Consider the following 20,838-nt stretch of genomic DNA (forward strand, 5'->3'; position numbering starts at 1 on the left):
CCTGTAGTGTGCTCACTTTTAATTGTAAAAGTGAGCTACTGTTGCGGGTGGCTGCTCTCCTTGGGCATTGTTTGATAACACATGCCGGTGGGCATTCAGGTTGTCCTTTACTGGGCTAAGGCATCAGTGAAGAAGCTAGCGGCCCAGGCTAACGTCTCCATCTTGAACCAGGTTTGATGCTGTAAGTGCCGAGCTGCTGAACTGGATTTTGAAATCAAAGAGTGCCGTTCAGAACACGGAGGTGAAGGAGTATAAGAAGTTGCAGGAGACGTCGGGAATGAAGAAGAAATTGAAGGTAAAATATAAAATAAATATGCTTGGAAAGAAAATGATCTATTGGGCCAATTTTCCTTTTGGCCTAGAGAGGTGGCGGGGTCTAGAAGCTTCCATGAAATCAATGTAGCTGCAGATGGATTTGAGAATGTCACACTATACATCAGATTCCCATATGTAGGAGGAATTCTAATTTTTCTTCCTTTTCCCTTCTGAATCATTGAGCTGTACATACAGTCATCATTTCTGCCTTTTCATGTTTAGATCTACATAGTCTGGCACCTAGCTATGTAGGACTTTGTGTGCTGTTCCATGGAAACTTTGCTTTTGTATTCAACAAAGCATTTGGTGTATTTACATTTCCTCAATATATTCTCTTTAAACAAGATAGCTTTTAAAAATAGACTAGAATTCATCATTGGATCCGCGGAGCCATTTAATGGATTAAAAATATCTGGGAAAGGGTTTCTAGAAAGTTACCGAAAACAAAACTTGTATTTATTGCACACCAAACATTACAGAGAGTCTGTGTGAACAAAGTGAGCTCGCACCCTCCTGTGCCTTCCCACCCTTTCACAGCCCTCATCCCAGCCTAACAGCTGTGTTAGAGAATTGCAGCTTTCTGTCTTGCTCAGGTACCAGGGAGGGAGTCCAAGGATGGTTGTATCTGCGTTAGACACATATAACTCTCCTCAGTTTACCCGGTGCACCAACCACCACATAGCCCCTGCTTAGCTTACGTTTGCGTCTTGTTGGGTGTTTTAAGCAAACTGGAGATGACTTACTTGAAGGTACAAGAGGGTAGAGGCAGGCTATATGCAAACAGTACACTGTTTTACCTAAAAAGCTTGAGCCTTCTCAGATTTTGGTGTCTGGCATTCTCCGCAGACAGATACTGACAGCCACTGTACTATGATAAAGCATCACTTCTCAAACCAAGAACACTTTTGTGTGGCCTATGAAGCACATTTCCATTACTTTACAATTGCATGTGAAATATAATGTGTTCACACCTGAGTTAGGATTAGACCCTGACCAACTATAATGCCAGCAAATAATACTGAGGCTCGAAATCATTTCTTGTTCTCTGGCTTCTCCTTGGTGACCTCTGTCATAACCATAGTCAAGTTCCTTTGTCCCCAAACCTTTCTTTTCTTCCCTTTTTCCCCCACCCCCTTTTCATTTTGTTTGAGACAAGGTCTCACTATATAGTTTTGTCTAGTTCTATAGACCAGGCTAGCTTTGAACTCACAGAGTTCAGAGGAACTCTTTCCTCTGCCTTTATAGTGTCGAGGTTAAAGGTGTGTGCCCAAGTGAGACCTGATGGTTTTAGTGCCTTTAATCCTAACACTTGGGAGGCAGAGGTAGGTGGATCTCTGAGTTCAAGGTCAGCCTGAACTAGCTCTACAAGAGCTGGTTCTATCTGGAAAAACCAACAAAGCAAAACAAAACAACAAAAATGGTGTGTGCCCAAACCTTTATTCTTATGATATATAATAAACTGTTTATGAGTGATTATCATAGACCCAAAATACTAATTTTAATGATTTCCTCTTGATAGTTATCTCATAATTACAGAGTATATAATTTATCCTTCTAAAAGAATCTAAAGTGTATAGTCACTGTAATTATTGGTTCTGGAATTTCCTTTTTCAGATTTATTAATTCTCCAAGAGCTAGAGAGTGGCCAGGAATTTCTTAGTTTTTTTCATTGTAGTACTTTGTAGGTAAACTTTGAAAATACCTAAAGAAAAGTTAAGAGGGCGCTACACATGAGATTTTTAAAATGGTCTCAACATTATATTGAGAGGAAGTTTTCATTATTTTATATTTGGGCTTTATTTCCAGGGATTAGAAAAAGAACAGACAGAAAGAACCCCCCGACTTGACGAGCTGAAGCAAACTGGACAAACCCTTCTGGATCAGATGGGAAAAGGTGAGACCCTGTGGGGCTTTTTCCTTTTAGAGTTTTTAGAAGGCTAAGCTTAATATTTGCAGTTTAACACATAAAACATTTAATAGAAAAAGCTCAAAAGAAAAAAAACTGGTTTTTAATTTTTTTTGAGGCAGCAGAACTTCTTAAAATACCTGAAATCTTATATTGAAGCTTTTTATTAAAAACAGATAAAATCAGAGTCATTCTGCTCCCACATGGGGGCGGGATCAGAAAACTAGAAACTGGGAAAACCTCAGCAGAGCAATTAAAATCCAGTGGTGCACAGGATTTTAGAGCCTCACCTTCGGGGTTACATACTCTGAATTCTTTTTGTATAGACGAGGAAAAATTTTATGCAGGTAACATCTTAGATATGAAGCTACCTTATGCTGTTCTAGCTTCATTCTGTTGCTGTGACAAATACCGAGTCCCAAAGCAGCTCGGGACAAGGGGGTTTCTTTCCACTTAGCTGTCACACACAGTCCATTGTTGAGGGAGGTCGGGGTGAGAACACAGGCAGGAGCAGAAGCCACGGAGGATGCAGCCTGCTAGCTTCTTGGTGTGTAAAGCCCAGGACCACTTGCCTAGAGAATAGTGTTGCCCGTGGCGGACTGGACCTTTTCACATCTTTTAACAATCAAGACAATCCTCCCATAGTGTGCTTCCTGGCCAGTGTGGTATAGATAATTCCTCAGTTGAGGTTTTCCTTTCAGAAGATACTATGGTGTGTCAAACGGACAGTTAAAGCTAATTAGGACCCTCACCAATGTTTAATTTTTGGTCATTGTTACAGGATCACATTATGTACTCTAGAAATATTTTTCTACTTAAATTTGGTGTTACGTGTATTTGAAATTTTTGCAAGCATTAAAGACCCCACCCCACATTAAATCTTGCCTAGACATAGAGAAACCTAGAATTAGTATTTGGTTTTGCTATGGCTGTTAAATTTGGCATATAGGTATTTCCTTGCCGGGGGTGGACCTTCCTTCCCACCTCTTAAGAGGTGATAAACTGAGAAAGTTAAACACAGGGGGCTGGAGCCGGGCGGTGGTGGCGCACGCCTTTAATCCCAGCACTCGGGAGGCAGAGGCAGGCGGATCTCTGTGAGTTCGAGGCCAGCCTGGTCTACAAGAGCTAGTGCCAGGACAGGCTCCAAAGCTACAGAGAAACCCTGTCTCGAAAAACTAAAAAAAAAAAAAAAAAAAAAGACAGGGGGTGGGATTTTCACTCTGGTGAAGGTTACGTTACATGTTCAGCTACTGTAGTGAGTCCATGCCAATCCTAGCACATATGCAAGGGCCGGTCGGACTGGCTGGACTTACTGCAGAACCTCCCTTCTTGAGAACCTTATAGGGAGGGCACCAACCGCTCCATTTCCTGTGCACCTGCTCCTTGTTCTATAAATACTCACGCTGCCAGTCAGCTGGCGGGGATCTTTGCTCCGTGTGCGTGTAATTCATGGATAAGCATGGGGCGTGTTAGTCTCCTGCAGGCAGCTCTCGCATCTCTTCACATGGGACAGCAGTGCCTGGCTTCAGCAGGCAGAACCAATAGCGGGTAGTGCCCTCTAGTGTAAAAGCTCTTGCGCAGGCTTCCCACAGTGGGGTTCTTCTACAAGCATAGAGTTGTTATCGCGTGTGTAGGCTAGGAAGTGGGGACTCTTCAGTCCTAGAAAGTGGCTGGCTTTGTACCTTGTCAGTGGGCACAAGTTCTAGGAATTCCTCAGCCTTTGGCAGTGGCCAGTGTTATGGCTTCTGTGCCCGTAGTGGCTGAGACTCTTGGCTCTAAAGACTTGGCAGCTTTCTGGATCTGTTCTGGGGACGATAGCTCGCAGTTTCTTTTCAGGCTTTCTAACACCTTCTATCTCTCTCCAGACTCAACTCTCCACCCTCTCTTGCCTTCGGTTTGCTTCCACCTCTCCTCTTGTGCCTGCCCTGTCTGTTCTTTCTCACAGCTCGGTTGCTGCTTGTGGCTTTGTCTGTGGTTGGTGTTGTGGAGGCGTCTTAGGACCTGGCTAACTCCGCCCTTCCGTGCCTGTCAGTAGAGGCCCTGCCTATTTTGCAGCTGTATATACAGCTGGCTTCTCTGTCATTTTGGCAACTTGTTCTGCCAATTGCGCTGGTCTATCTCTTCTTTAGGTGTCAAGCAGATGACTTCCTTGCTTCTTTTGAGGGTTAGCTTCCCAGGACTGCTCAGTTCTGTGTTTTCTCCCTCCATCCTTCCTTCTTTTCCCTAGTTTCCCCCTCCCCCTTTCCCAACTCCTTCCCTTAACCACACCTCCACACTAGGTGTTGTGAAAAGGGCTTTGCATACACCAGCCAAGTGGTTTGCCCTGCCTTTTCTAAAGCTATTAGGTGACCAGTCAGGCCCCTTCCCCTACTACTTCCCTGTTTCCGATCTGACTGCTTTGATCTCACTGCTGCCACCTCCACAGTATCTGTTGCTTCTGTCTTCCTGGCACTTGTTCAACCCATCTGTCTGAAAGTTGGCAAAAAAACAAAAAACAAAAAACAAAAAAAAAAACCACTCCGGAGAAGCCTTTTCTTGGGCCTAATGTTGCATGCAACACCAGGGAAATCAGACCAGCTAACTCACTCAGTGAGCCAAACAGTCCACTCATGCATCCAGAGAAAGGGTATTTGTACCAATCACAGCAATCCCCCAACTTAAAGTTTTTCATTTATACCAAGTGTAATATTGTCCCCATAATTGTTCCCAGCATTGCTTTGGGGGCCACTGGGCTCTGGCCTGTTTGGAAATGGTTGCAGTGTTATATTTAGTGTTCGCCGAAGGGTGTACTAACAAAATGTTAATGCAAAGATTGAAGCTCTTGGGGTTGGGTTGGTGCTACACCTTCTGGATCTGGGGTTCTGCTGCAACCATGACTATCATGGACTCTCCTTAGACACTTGTGGGGCTTTCCATGCAGCTGAGGCTGGCGTGAGGGCCGCTGCTTGTCTAGTTTACTGACAGTCCTCTTGCTGACGGCAGCAAGGAGACTCCAGGAGCATCATTTGCGGAGTTCGGAGCCCCTTCCCTCACATTTGTATTTACAGGAAAGTAAGAAACAGAAGGAATGCTTACAGGAGGAATTTACGAACATTCATTATCAGTTTTAGCAGGGTTTAATAGCACGTTATATGATGTCTAGCTTCTGCCCAGGGAGCTATGGGATCCCTTTGCCTATCTTTGTAAGATTTTGTGTCTGCTTCTGCCTCGGTCAAAGTTAAACAACCACGACACGATGTTGTAGATTAGTTAGACAAAATCTTTAAACCAGTGGTTTTAAATCGTTAACTTTTTCCTTTTGCTTGTATACATGAGTTGTTTTGTTACTACTGCTTTTGGATTAAATTTTTCTTTATGATTTATCTTATTTATGTGTCTGAGTGTTGTCCAGCATGAATGTATTTTCTCCATGTATGTGCCCAGAACTTACTGAAGTTAGAAGAGGGAGATGGGTTCCTTAGATCTTGATTTATGGTCTGTTGTGAGCCATCATATGGGTGTTGAAGCCGAGCCTGGATCCTCTGCAGGACCATTGAGTGTTTTTAACTACCATCCCTCCAAACCCTTATTGTCACTATAATTATTTTGAAAAAGGGTCTCATGTCTCATCACATAGGGGAGATTTCTTCAGCTACCCTAGTGCCGCAGTGATGGTCTCTCATCGGCTTTTAGAGGAACCGTGCTAATTTTCCTCTCAAAAACGTTATTTCCCAGCTTACTTTTCTTTCTGGTTTGATATCACTTGCCCTGACATAAACATCAAGGGGCTAGGGTGGGGGAGATGGCTCAGTGGCTAAAGTACTTGCCTTACAAGTGTTAGCCCTGGAGTTTGGATCCCCTGAACCCACCCATACATGCTGTTGTTTAGCAGCCAACCCAGCACTCTGGAGGCAGAGACAGGGGTCCTTAGATTATGCTGGCTAGCTATACCAACCCAATGGACCAGTTCTGAGATCAGGACACCTTATTTTAATATGAAAGATAGAGAGTGATGAAGAAAGACCCTTCCAGAAGCCTTCATGTGAACATGCTTTCATGTGTATGAGCATGTGTGCTTGTGAGTGTTGATGCACACACACACACACACACACACACACACACACACACACACACACACGTCTGCCCACACACGTAGGTATATAGCACTCAAACAACTGCCAAAAAACCCAAAGTACCCCAACCAACCAACCAATCAAATAAACAAACAAAAACCAAACCAAAGTAAACCAAACCAAAACAAAACAAAACCAAACCCCCCAAACAAAACCAGCAGTGGCTGATGTTCCTCTGCTTGCATCTACCAGAAGAGAAGTAGCCACGCTAAAACACAGCTTTCATCACCATCGGTCACACAGTTGTCAAGAAAAATGGTGATTTTTTCTAGTCCATGACTCTGTAACAGTGAGACATGCCCAAGGGCTGTGGTGTGGATGCCTCGCTTAGGTTTATTGTTCTGTTCTCAGCTTGATGGCTGAAGTGCACTTCAGCAGCCGACGTGGGTGGTACTTTCATCCACGGCATGCATGTTTGTGTTTCTGACTTCTAGGGGACGTAGTGTGACACACAGCTTTCTCCACATTGTTGGGGAAACACGAAACCGGAGTGACTTCTTGTTTCCCATGACATTTCCCTTTTAAGCTGCGTTTTCATTGCTGTGGATTTTGATCATATGTGTTTATAAAGAAGACTCATTTGCTGCCCTCCTACTCACATCCTGAAGATGCTGAATCTGTCTTTTCAGTACAGATGTCTGCCAAATAGAAAGATCCCGTTGCTGCTTTCTTATATCTTCTCGCTCATTTTAAAAAGATTTGATGGTATTTATAGCACCAGAAAAGATATGGAAAGACCTATTGTTATAGGTAATTTTAAAAAGTCATTTCTAAAACCACTGTGTACCATTCTAAAATTTGAGAAAAAAAATTTAAGAGTTTCAGTGGCTAAAAGGATCGCTCAGTGGGTAAACTGAGTTCCTTTCCTGGAAACCACATGGTGGAAAGAAAGAACCAATTGCAGCAGATGGGCCTCTGCCCTCCATGGTCATGCCTTGGCATGTGGGGAGCCCAACACAAAACAAGTGGATAATGTAAAAACTTATGAGATTAATGTAATACGAATGATAGCATTTTTGAGATGTTTCTCCAGAGTAGCTGCCTTTGTCATTATTTTGACATTTTTTCATGTTTATTTATATGTTTAGCATGTTCCATCGGCTTGTTGACGCTCCTTGAGCGTGGTTCCTGGTTTCATATTCCTGCATGTGCCAGTGGCTCTCATCTTTGTCACCATAGACTTGAGCCAGCTCTGAGTTTTGCTAGCTGTCTGCTTTGTTTTCTAGCTCTGAACAAATTCAGGCGTCTTCGTCTATTTGCCCGCTATCAGAGTGTTAGGGTGTCACGGATGGAAACATGGATTCTATGGGAGAGGACCTGGCTGTTGCTCTGTGAGATAGTCACGCCGCTCTTGAGTAGCTCTTTCAGTGCTTCCTACTCCCCTTAGGTCAGGGGATTAAAGGACATCCAATCATTTATAAGCGGATCATTGCGAGTTTTAGTTCCGTTAGAAGGGACCTAAGGGAATGACCATTGTATGTTGCCGCGTCTTTCATTGCACTAGAGTGTGTAGACCGACTCTAAACAACCTTGGTATTGCTAGATGAAGTGTCTGCTTGATGTACTTGGACTTTTCTGTTTCTGTAGAGGGCCTCTCAACTGAGGAAATAAACGATGTTCTGGAGAGGGTTTCATCAGAGTGGAAGTTGCTATCTCAGCAGCTGGAAGATCTGGGAAGGAAGATCCAGCTCCAGGATGATATAAATGCTTATTTTAAGCAGCTTGATGCCCTCGAAAAGACCATCAAGGCAAAGGAAGAGTGGCTGAGGGACACACCCTTTTCTGAATCACACCAGCAGCCCTTGCCAAGCTTAAAGGATTCCTGCCAGGTAGGGGACCAAATAGCTTTTGGCATAGAGCCTTTTTATGCTGAGTCTCATATGTAAAGAGGATATGTCATTCAGTGTGTGTGGTGAAAGACGTGTGTGTTTGCACACATGAGTGCCCATCTCTGCTTGTGAAAACCAGAAGATAACAGAGGACATTAGGGATCCTGCCCTACCACACTCTCCCTTATTCCTCTGAGATGCGGTCTCTCATGAACCTGCTGTCTAGTAAGCTCCAGCTGTCCTCTTCTCCCCTAACACAAGGGTTGTAACACAAGGCAATACCCACATATTTACATGGGTGCTGGGGATCCAAACTCAGGTCTGCAGGATTGCATAGCAAGTGCTCACACCCACCGAGCTGTCTGTAGCCCAAGGAGCTGTATCTTGTAAAAGGCAAAAGATTTTACAATCAGAGGAGAGAGCAGAGTGTAGGAGAAAATGGATCTTGTATCGTGAGCTCCGTGTTCATTTTCTCTGTAACTTTCTCTGGGGATGTTCATCTTCACGGAGTGAAGTGACCGTATTTTCTTTCCTTTAGAGGGAACTGACAGATCTCCTTGGCCTTCACCCCAGAATTGAGACGCTGCGTGCAAGCTGTTTAGCCCTGAAGTCTCAGCCCTCTGTCCCAGGTTTTGTCCAGCAGGGTTTTGATGACCTTCGGAGTCACTACCAGGCCGTGCAGAAGGCTTTAGAGGAATACCAGCAGCAACTCGAGAACGGTAAACCCCAGCTCTGAGCTGCAGTCACGTCTTCTCTCTGTCTCCGTGCGTCTCTCTGTCTGTCTCTCTCTCGCTCTGTGTCCCTGTCTCCCCTCTCACTTTGCCATAATCTAAAAATTACTCCCAATATTTAAACTTTCCGCGTATCTGAGTTTCTGCACCTGTTTTTTCCTCTGCACCTGTGCGGCTCGAGGTCTCAGTCCGTCCGACTATTTCCTGAGCTCTCACTTGTTTATAAATAGGCAACATCACATGCCGGAAAATTGTGTCAATTGAATGTAATGACTTCTGGAAGATTTTCATTTTCCTTTTGTGGTGCTGTGGCGACCTCCAGGACCTCGTGCATGCTAGACGCTTGGTTTGCACTCCTCCCCTTATGGAGATTTTTTGGGAAGAAACAACTTTGCTTGGACCTGTTCAGACCAAGCAAAAGCATCACCAATTTCTATTTGCTCCCAGTGGTTAGGGTTTTTTGCAGCACCGCCCATTCCTTGAAAAAATCTCTTCGCTCTCCCAGAATTTGAGCAAAATCGAAGAAGTTGGAATTGGAAAAATTGGATTAAAATTTTGTTGGGGAAGGATTTGAGAGCTTGTTTATCCTGTTGGGTGTTTCTTCTCTTCAGCGGTTGCATTGGATTGTTCTGGGCTGTGTGTGCTCAGTGCTGTGACTGCCACCTCTACTATATTTCCTGCACATTGTGCACTGACATTAGGAATGCATATGTGTCAGACAAACGTGTCATGGCGCTTTTATGTTAATAGTGCATTCAGACTTCATGCGTTGCCCTCATGGAAATCAGTTAGCGTACAGTGTGACAAAAATACTAGACAAGACTCCTTTCTCAGCCGGCTGGTGCACGCCAGGCTTTCGGTTCAGGACAAGGATCAGTGGCAGGCAGTTTAACTCATGCTGCTAATTGGTTTTACCTCTTGGGGCTTCACATCCACCTCACTTCCTCCTCTGCACAAATGCTGATCGTTTGGGATTTTGACAGAGCCCTGGATGGCTAGGCTGTGCTAGCTGGCTGTTGCCAGCCATCCCTGGTCCTTCCTGTTTGTAGGGTTCCCATATAGTTTGTGTATATTCATGGGATTTCAGGAAGGCTGGTGGAGGGATCTGTGCTGCCTTTTATTCTTTGTGTAGCAGTCGGGGAAGGAGAAATTGTGGGAGACAAAAGGAATGTTGTCCTTCAAGCTTCATCGAGACATTTCAGCATGATCAAATGAAGAAAAATGATAGCGAGTTAATATTTCCAACCTCGGCCCCCAGAGGAATGAAGCCACAGCCTGTCTGTTTGAAATGCCAGAGGGATGACCTATTTTATTAACCAACAGGGATTCTTTTCAATTGTAATCGTGGAGTCTAATTTATTATCTATTGGAATCTTTTTATTATACACAAAAGATTAATGCTGCAGACAGTAACAGGATTAGGTTCTACGTTGTTTTTCCTGAGTAAGTGTGTTTAACTCATCAGAACTGAAGAGCCAACCTGGACCTGTGTACTTGGACACATTGAACACACTGAAAGAGATGCTAAATGAGTCAGAAAAAAAAGCTCAGACATCTCTGGACTCCCTTAATGATCTCACAATGGTGGAGCAGGCCCTGCAAGAGAAAAAGGTAAGCCGTGTGTGAGAACTCTCTGTCTGATGGTTCTTGGTAGGTATTTGAAGTGGTTTTTTCAGTGATTAAAAAAAAAATAGCCATTTTTGATTAAGTCTTTACAAATTATTAAAATTTTATTATAAAAGTGGCAGATTTATAATAATGTTTTTTGTTCCCTGGCGGTGGTGGTGCATGCCTTTAATCACAGCACTAGGGAGGCAGAGACAGGTGGATCTCTGTAAATTTGAGGCCAGCATGGACAACAGAGAGAGCTCCAGGACAGTCTCTAAGGCTACAGAGAAACCCTGTCTCAAAAAACCAAAAAATTGTTTACTATTTAATAATAATATTATTGCGAAGGTTGGTGTTACTGAGCCTAGAGGACAATTATGGAGACTCGGTTTTCTCTTTCACCTTGAGTTCCAGGGAGAAAATTGAGGTCCTCAGCCTTGTGTGTCTTTATCTGTTGAACCATTCTCCAGGCCTAAGAATTTATAATTTGAAGCTTAATTACCCAAAACAATTTATCTGAGGTCCATAAACCATATGGTCTTAAATATTACTAGGGGAAATGTATTTTCTTATAGGTCACATAATATTCCGAAATTGTTCATAATCTGTTAAATACCTTTCCTAACTAAAATGAGGTTGGACTGACTTTTTTTTCTTCTTTTTGTGGCAGGGTTTCATTCTATCGTTACCTGGCCTAACTGAATGCAGTCCCCCTGCCTCAGCTTCACTAGTGCTGAGGCTGGCAGTTATAAGCCACGATGCCAAGCCTAAATTTGATACTGAGTTTTTTGTTGATTAATTGCTTTCCTGCTTCTTTCTTAGTGGTGTAAAGTCTCCATGGCATTGTAGTTGATAAAAGAGACCAATGCTTGACCTTGGGTTCTTGGCACACTATGTGTTCTGTTCGAGGTGTTTTTTTTTAAATATACAGAATAAATTATGCCATCCTCACCAAACTCATGAAGAGAAATCCCTGACTTTTCTGATTGACTTTTTTTATTGTTTTTTGAGTAAGATCCCTTTCCTCCCCATTTTTCACTGTGTGTGCATTGTGTGTTGCGTTGTGTGTGTGTGTGTGTGCATCAATATATATCATATCACTACATTTGTGCAAGATGCACATTGGTATATTTTTGTGTACAGTTCTAATCTTGGGAAACTTTTTTAGGCCCTTGATGAAGTTCTTGAGAATCACAAACCTACATTGCATAAACTTTCAGAAGAAACAAAGATTTTGGAGAAAAATGTGCTTCCTGACGTGGGAAAAAAGTTTAAACAAAAATTTGATGATGTCCAGGGGAGATGGAGTAAAGTAAAGGCCAAGGTTTCCAGAGATTTACATTTGCTTGAGGAAATCATGCCCAGACTCAGAGACTTTGAGGTAAGTCAAGAGGCCAAGAGGAGTTTGAGCATGTTTCAGGGCACACAGTGATCATCATGTAAACCTGGAATGTCTTCTTTCTGAATAGTTGGCATTTTTTTCTGGTCCCACATTCATTATATGCTCAAGTTGGGACTTACAAGTTGCTTATCAAAGGCATACTTTTAATATGCCGGTAGACACATGCTTTTCTTTTGTTTTGTAAAGAATGCTACTTGGTAGAGGTGAGCTAGACCTTGATGAATACATCGCTTAATAATGATTAAAATAGAGCTTCAGCTTGGGGTTTTACGTGGCATAGGAACCAGTGATCAAAGTATAGCAGTCGGAGTGGAAAAAGTTCACCTAGTAGGTAGCAGAGAACGGAAGAGGGGACATTGGGGGAGGTCTCCATATCCTAGACTGGCCTAAAACTTGCTATATAGTCAAGGATGATCTTGAACTTCTGACCCTTCAGTTTCACCTCTCAAGGGCTGCAGTTACAGTCGTGTGCTACTGAATCTGCTCTTTAAACTAGGGTAGGGATTAAAATCAGGGTCTTATCATGCTAAGAAAGCACTCTGCTTCACAACTTTAGTGTTTCTACTACAAGTGAGTAACTTTTCCAACCTTCTGCTGTGCTCACAGAATGTGTACATTTTTCAGTGGTGTAAATGAGACTTATACTTGTCTGTGACTGCAAAATTTTTGATGATGTTCCCATAGTGACTTATTGATGATTCACAACCAATAGTGATCTCTCCCTCCTCCCCTTATTTCTAAGCCATGTGTTAGTCTAAACACTGTTTTGGATGTCATAGCCATGGCGTAGGGGTGGGGTAGGCAGGTGACATTGGAGGGGTGGAAGCCAGCATGGATGCAGTTAGCTGTTTTATAGTACACAGGTTGACCCTCATAGAAGCAGAAGCACTTAGTCCCAAGTGTAAGTGGTTCCAGGTTGATCCATGCATTGTGATCTGTTTCTATACCTTCAAATTTAAATCTTAGCTAGAGTTGGGGGACTTCACGAGTGATTCCTGAGAAGTTTGTTTTAGGTTCAGTTAAATGTTTGTGCTCTAGTTTCTTTCCTGTGGCTGGGCTAAAATTGACTGAAGTAGCTTAGGGGAGAGGGTTGTACTTCTGGTCACAGTCTATTGTTAAGGGCAGGATCTCAAGAAGAAACTTAAAGCAGAAACCATACAGGAACCCGGCTTCCTGGCTTGCTCTTGGAGGTATGCTTACCAGGCTTCTTATATACAGCCCTAGATCGCCTGCCTAGAGACTCACCCTCTTACATCTAAGTCAAATAACCCTCATAGCTATTCCTCCCAGACATGACCACAGGCCAGTTTGATCTGTCCTGTCCCTCAGTCAAGAATCTCTAATGCTTGTCTGTGTCAAGTTGATATTAAAACTAACGAGGATTGTGTGATTTGGAATTTGAAGAGAATAAAATTGCTTCTTAAACACAGAAGAGAGTCTTGGGCTTAGCATAATCCAGTTTTAGAATTTACTTCATTGTTGTTGCTAATATTTGTTGGCTGGGTAGTCTGTCCCACCAGGTCCCACAGCCATTTAGTCTCAAATAAACACATAGAGGCCTACATTAATTATAAACTGGTTGGCCCATTCGCTCAGGCTTCTTTTTAACTCTTATAAGTTATATTAGCCCATAGTTCTTGTCTGTGTTAGCTTGCTACCTTTTTCAGTGAGATAGTCCATCTTGCTTGCTCTGTGTCTGCCTTCCTCTGTGGCTGGGTCACAACTGCAGACTGACTTTTTCCTCTTCCCAGAATTCTCGTTGCCCTGCCTCTTCTTTTTGCTTGGTTGCCCTGCCTATACTTCTGGCCTGGCTACTGGCCAATCAACGTTTATTTAAAATACAAGTGACAGGGTACAGACCGTTGTCCTATAGCAAATATTGCAGTTAGAAGTGTTTTTTAGTGGTCAGTTTGAGATTGTGTTAATGATACTAAGTAGAAATATTAAAGATACTCCCCATCAAATACATGGGTCTCTCTATTCAAATATTTGATATTAGAGTAGCAGAGTTTAATGTCCTATTACTTTTTTTCTTCTTTGGTGGGTTAGCAGCAAACTTGCTGACAGTTGTTTGTAGTCATTCTTTAATTGTACGACTTTGTTAAGCAAACACATGCATGACTTTAATTCTAAAGACACTCACTTGGTGGCTTCAAAGGAGCTGCTCGTTAATCCTTGTGGGAAGACTTCGAAGTGTCCCCACAGAGTTGCAAGGCAGCTGGAGTAAATAGTTACTCACAGGGCAGCCTTTTCCTTTTCCCATGTCCTGATGGATGTTTTAGTCTTAGAAGCTTCATTTTTTTTAAAGATTTATTTATTATGTTCCTTCCATATATGCTTGCATGCCAGAAGAGGGCTGTGAGCCACCATGTGGTTGCTGGGAATTGATCTCAGGACCTCTGGAAGAGCAGTCAGTGCTCTTAACCTCTGAGCCATCTCTCAAGTCCCCTCCCCCATCCCCCCTAAGCTATTAGGTTTACTGCCAATTTATGGGCATTTTTAGGGATAAAGTAGTGGAATTGTTTGTTCAGCTTAATTCAATTAATAAATTAATTTTCTTGAGACTGGGCTTTATTATGTACTGTGGACACTACCATGGATGGTAATAATCAGAAATTTCTGTTTTTTAAAATGCATTTTAAATCATATATATAATACATGAAGATTGCAGTTGGCAGATATCGAACAATATAGAAATACTCACTACCAATAATATTCTTAGTCTCATTTCTATTTCCTGTCCTAGTGACAGCTATATTTACAGTGAATCCATGTAGGATTTTAATGTACACACAGTTCATACATACTACTAATTTGAAGCTGTATTTTTTTTTCCATATTATAGAAATCATTACAGTAGATCCTGGTGAGGAACACTGTCAGATCCAAAAGAAATTCCATTACCCCAAATTCCAAAAGGCAGAAGGGACAGATGTCTATCTGTGGTACCTATTAGCATAGCAAAGTGCTTGCTGGCCTCCAGGCTTGCTGAGCATCACATCACGAGCACCTGCTGTGCACTTCAGAGTCCATGCTAGCATCCTAGCATCCTAGCCCTTCTCACCTCCCTCCCTACTCTAAACTTCCTCTAACTCAGGAGCTTCCCTTCAGCCACCACTCATTTTCCTTACAACACTGCTATTTCAGCTAGGCTTTTTGTTTGTTTGTTTTGGTTTTGGTCCATTCTTTCTCTTCCTCTCTCTGTTTCCTCCCTCCACTCTTTCACTCAGTCTCCCCTTTTCTAAGGGGCTGGGCCTCTTCTAACCCAGTTTGACTCTGCTAAGACATGGATCGTTTGTTTCTGCTGACTTCTGTAGCACACCATAGTCGACTCAGATTCTGGAGTCCACCTGTCTCTTCAGCTGCTTGTCTCTCCTCTGACTTCCCAGATGCTCTCAGCACCCCCTGGAGCTTAGTGGAATCCTCCTTCTGGATGAGTTCCTGCTTTTGACCCTTTCCCCTCCTTTTCTAATTTCTTCCTCCTCAGTCTCAGAGACTCCATGTCTTACTGCAGAGGGCCTCAGTACCGCTCAGTTAATAGCCATGGATGATATATAGGTTTCTGAATGCTCACAGATCTTCGCAACTTCTCCCACCAAACAAATGATCCCCAAATCTCCGATCTTTAAACTGTCTCTGCTCCATAAAAACCCTTCTTTAACCGTACCGTGGAGTTGCCCTGTTGCCAGTTTATATGGACTTTCCAATGGCGAATAGAGTGCAAAGCCTAGAGAAAAGTCTTTCACAAATAGAGCACCTCTAGAGGTCTAGTTAATGTTTGCAATCTGCTTTTTATCGACATGTTATCTTTCTCTCTTCAGCCCTGAGATGTTTGTAAGAGGAATTCTCTGGTTTGTCATAGTTGCCTCTTATTTTCTTGGCATTTATTTGGTGTTATTTCCCTTGTCTTCACCGCTAATTCCTTTTGTCCAGGCTAAAGGCAGACCGCTATGCTCTTTCAGAGCGCTAAGCACAGATGTGGGCTGAAATTCTTCTGTTCTGCTGTGCTTGACAACAGAAGTGGTCATTTGTAGTTTTACAAACCGTCATTCCGTTCCCAGCAGCAAGACATTTTTAAAAACACGAAACAGGCATTTTTTTTGTTATTGATTTTACTGATAGGATTTTCTTATGAATCATGAGGACAAAATAAAATCCAAGGGGGCTCGTTTCTCTCAGCTCATTTTACTCTCTCATCCCCAGCAGTAATATCTTAGCTATTACTGGGACTGTGATATATTTTGTATCATTTCCTGTCCCGTACTCAAGACCCTACAGTGTGGAATTTATCTGGAGCATTCCCAGCCTGTCCCCAAGTGCACACAAAACCTAGTGTGCCTCCTGGGTCTGCGGACACTGCCTGCAGCTCTTCCCTCCATGCGCAGGCCCTGCCACAGCCTCCTGCCCAGCAATTCCTTCACTCGTTCATTCCACTTCCTCTTCTCATCTCTCACCTTAGAAATTCATCTTCCCACCGATGCCAGAGACTTCTGCACGGGGTCCGGTCATCTTCACCGGAGTAAAATCTTCATCCTTATCACTTAGTCCCTGCTCCTTCCTGTCTAGCGTGTCTCTGGCCCCAATGTGAGCAACATCAGGCTGGCAGAGTATTATGGGTCCCTAAGGACCACCGTGGACCGCTGCCTTCTTCTAGACATGCCATGCACCTGCTGGTACAGTGTGCATGTTGCCTCCCCCTGGCCGATTCTCTAAGAACAAACTCTACTAGTCGTCTTCAGTGTTGCTCAGCGCCAAAGCACAGCCTGAAGATTACTCACACTTCCTGCCTTGTACTTTGTCCTCCCGTCTGCACCCTGGGGAGCTTTATCAAGCTTAGAACTCTTGTGTTGCTCCTTCCTCCCAGAGAATGAGCTCTTTGAAGACAGGACTCTGCCGGGTGCCCAGCAAGTAAGAGGACGTGCGTGAGGATATGAATGGCAGGGATCTGAATGAACGGCTCAGTAGGTGTGTCGGACCCACTGCCCCCTCTCGAGTGAGCTTGGACCGTTTAGTCTAACACCCACTCATCCCCGATGTCCGCACAGCTGTCTGCTCATTCCTCTTCCGTCAGTTGCTCAAACTCACTCAGCAAACCGATGTGTTCTGCCTAAGACGGCAGGAAGTACATGCTGGGGACTCTGCCAGTGAAGAAACAGGCTTTAAAATTATTATTTTGGAAGTATTTCAGAATAAAAATAAGGAAGAATAACATCCGTATTTAGCTCATTTAACTTGCCTAGAGAACATTAACCTGATATGATGATTAAAATATTGACCCAGCCATCATTTTTATTCAGTCTAGCGGCAATTGGATTTAGGTACAGGAGTTTAGATAAGCTGATGGGGTGGTTTCATTCTTTGCCCTCATCTCTGTGACACGGCACTGTTTTCACAGTCTTTTGAGCAGGCTTTTGGTATCTGTTGAAACCCCAGGTAGTGTTTGCTTCAGGCTCTGGAATGCCTCATAACTGAGCAAAGTAGGAAGCCCTTTTCTTTAAATTACTGCACTAATTCTTCTCCCACAGCTGCTTTTCGCTGGTCTTGGGGTAGAAATTAAACGGCGTCAAAATCAGCAGACATTCCGGCTGGCGGGGGGAGCAGAGAGAGAGGAATGCCGAGAATGTACTGTTGTCAAGTGTGAGGGGCTGCTGTGTACTGTGGAGTCAGTCTCAGGCTCCTGGGCCCAGAGTTTCCAAGCTTTAAAATGCTTCTAGCTCCAGCTTTGGAGAGACAGGGTAAGGTGTGGAGCTGGTTCCTTGACCCCACATTCCTTCTCTGTGACCCTGAACCAGAGTGTTGCCCACTCAAGAAGCTTCTGCAGGGATGGTCAGTGTTTGTAAAGTTTTGGCCACCCCAAAGGAGAATCTTTGATGTTTGAGGTTCCTACAGTTTCATCTTTCCTTGAATAATATTGAATAAAACTGGGAATGAGAAATGGTTACTGTCTTAGGCCAGGACTTATTGTTAAATTTTTTTGCAGACATTTTTAATTAGAAATTTACTAGTAATATGTATGTGCGTGTCTCTGTGAAAGAGAGACACACAGAGAGAAAAACAGAAAGACAAACAAAGACAGAGAGAATGTGTCTGTGCTCATGAGACTGTGTGTGGAGACCAGACGCTAGGTGATTGTCTATGGATTATTTTTGAAATAGCTAGTGGTTCTAGCTGGCCAGCAGGTCTCAGGAATCCACCTGTTTCCCCAGCATTTGGAAAACAAGCTCTTCTCCCCATGCTGTGCTTTTTCAGTGGACTCTGCAGATCAAATCCAGGTCCCCATCCTTACCAGGCAAGCACTTTATGAACTCAGTTGTCTCCCAAACTCTATGAGGAACTTAAATTCATTTGTAAGAAGGAAAGTTCCTCAAAGAACTGTGTGCACATGTGTGTGTGTGTGTGTGTGTGTGTGTGTGTATGTGTGTGTGTGTATTCATGTGTTTGTTCATGGACAGCAGCCAAGAGACCCTTATTCACTACTGGAGATTAGAAACATAAGTACTTTAGTTGTGTGAGTTTTAAGTGGAGAGAGAAACTGTATTGTTCTTGGAGCTCTTTCCCGTGCTTTGTGACATGCCCTTGGGGCATTGGGATGCTGAGAACAGAGCCCTGTTTCTTATCTGCCAAGACGTCTCTCCAGCCCCACTTTTACTTTTATTAGGATCTATTGATTATACACAATGGGTGTCATGACATTTTCAGGAAAACAGTATCACTAGTTTATGAATTTTAATTGGCAAAGTCCTAAAACACAACAAGAAGCCTAATCTAAACCAACCAACTAACCAACCAAGTCAAAACCATGTACCCAATGAAAAATTATATTTCTCTGTCAGATTTCCAAGTAGAAGAAAGTTAGGAAGAGCAGCAGGTAGGAGACTGGAAAACCTAAACTTTGAATTATTCTGTTGGATTTTTGTTGGTATATTTTTTAACTGATATTGTGAACATAATAAAGAAAAATTTAATAGTTATGGTGATCAAGTCCTATAGTTAAATTAACAATCAATTAAGCAATATTTGAGAGGGGAAGGTTATCTTGAGGTAATTACTGAGAATATTGGGGTTTTGGTGAATCTTAATCTTATGGCTGATGTATCTAAGAACAAACAAGTTTAACACAAAAGAAGCATGGAACAAAGACACATTGGGAAAAATCCAAACCCATTTTAGGCGGTGTCTTATAAGTTTAGCAGCTGGATGGTCAGTTCCATCTTTATGACTCATTCCAACTTCATAAGAATAATAATAGTTAGTTTTGGAGTATTATAGGAATATTAGGTGATTTTTATTGTTTCCAGAGTCTGTGGATCAGAATGTTTTGTGCATTTCCTGGTTATACTGCCCTAGAAAGATCACTAAAGAAGGACTGTATAATCATACCAGGACGAGGGAGACACATGGTAGCCACTTTTGAATTTCATCATTCAAGTTGATTTTATTTCTAGGAGTAAACAAGAAAGAACTGAAGAGAGTTCAAGGAGACATTCCAGAGAAATTTACAAGGCTAACCACTGACTGAAAGGGAGGCCTTGGGGGAAAACGGCTTTTGCTTCAGTATTGAAGTTCAAGTGGGCCTAACATTGTCTTCGATACAGCCACAGCTATGCTATGTCCTCTTTGAAGTCTGCTTTTTCCAGGAAATGTTGGGTTTCTCTTTGTTCTTAGTTTTGAACTGTTGAAAGATCTGAGTAGGCAGTGACTAGTTCTGTTTTCAAGGAAGGAGTCATCTCACAGAAGAATGAAAAGTCGGAGATTATATTTCCTTTATGAGGCTGTGTATATACTCCTACTTCAACAGCTAGCCTTAGAGAACAATTGCTCTAGGTTAGGTGAAAACAAAAGATTTCTTTTCAGTTGATTATAACCTGAATACTATTTTTTTTCTTGTAATTTGAATCTTAGTCCTATATAACCCTTGCCTTTAAACAGAAATAGTTCACCCCAGAGTGTTTTGAGGCTTGTGGAATTATTACTAAGCTGTCATTTTAAAGATTTATTTTTCAAGTTGGGAGACTTACAAAAGGAAATGAAATAAATGAAAATGATGCTATCGAAGTTTTGAGAAGTTGCATTTTTTTTTTTCCTGATGGCAGTAGATCTTGAGATGCAGTGGGTTGAATGTCACTGAGTAATATCCCCCTCTGTTATTGCGTTCGATTCAGGCTGACTCAGAGGTCATTGAGAAGTGGACGGGTGATGTGAAGGAGTTCCTAAGGAAAGAGCAGGCTGCACAAGGAGATGCGGCTGGTCTACAGCGGCAGCTTGACCAATGTGCTGTGAGTTCTGCTGGTCTGGCACTCCTATTCAAATAAATAACATTTTCTTCTTCTTCTTTGTCGTTTGGGGTTATTAAAATTGTAAGAATGGTGCATATGAAGTCTAGATAAAGTGTCCTTTATCATAAAGCTTTTATTTTGGCTTTATAGCCAATAAAAGACAGACAGATAGCTGACATTTTATGGCCAGCCGTGGTTATAGAACTGGTGACGAGAACAAAAGCCAATTTATTTCCTCGGGAGCTGCCCTTCTGTTACAGCCATGATCTTAATGTAGAGATTAGGGCGAGTTTGCTGCTGTCGTGGTGCCACCTGACGAGCCTTTATGAGAAGGACGTCTAACAAATGAAATCTGCTAGTCGTATTATATGCCGTTTATGCTTGATGAGGTCATCGGGTGTTTCTAAACCCGTGGTTCTCAGCCTTCCCAATTCTGCCACCCTTTAATCCAGCTCTTCTTGTTGTGGTGATCCCCAGCCATAAAATTATTTCATTGCTACTTCCTAGCTGGGCTAAGTTTGCTACTGTTCTAAATCGTAATGCAAATAGCCTTCTATGCAGGATAGCCGATATGTGACCCCCAAAGGGATAGCAACCCACAGGTTGAGAACCACTGCTCCAAATTAATTAAGAGTAGTGTTTCCCAATGAAATTCAAGT

General features: G+C 42.7%; 1 protein-coding gene across 5 annotated transcripts in view; it reads left to right on the forward strand.

Moving 5' to 3' along the window:
• The window catches only part of Utrn (utrophin), a 506,130-nt gene that overhangs the window by 156,504 nt on the left and 328,788 nt on the right, over nucleotides 1–20,838 (forward strand). For all 5 annotated transcript variants that reach the window (XM_075948903.1, XM_075948906.1, XM_075948904.1 and 2 more), the window contains 7 exons: nucleotides 172–295; nucleotides 2,122–2,209; nucleotides 7,921–8,162; nucleotides 8,701–8,881; nucleotides 10,359–10,504; nucleotides 11,670–11,882; nucleotides 20,066–20,179. In XM_075948903.1, the coding sequence (XP_075805018.1) occupies nucleotides 172–295; nucleotides 2,122–2,209; nucleotides 7,921–8,162; nucleotides 8,701–8,881; nucleotides 10,359–10,504; nucleotides 11,670–11,882; nucleotides 20,066–20,179 (1,108 nt within the window). The remainder of the gene's footprint in view (nucleotides 1–171; nucleotides 296–2,121; nucleotides 2,210–7,920; nucleotides 8,163–8,700; nucleotides 8,882–10,358; nucleotides 10,505–11,669; nucleotides 11,883–20,065; nucleotides 20,180–20,838) is intronic.

This window comes from Microtus pennsylvanicus, chromosome 1 (genome assembly GCF_037038515.1).
Source record: "Microtus pennsylvanicus isolate mMicPen1 chromosome 1, mMicPen1.hap1, whole genome shotgun sequence".
NCBI lineage: Eukaryota > Metazoa > Chordata > Mammalia > Rodentia > Cricetidae > Microtus > Microtus pennsylvanicus.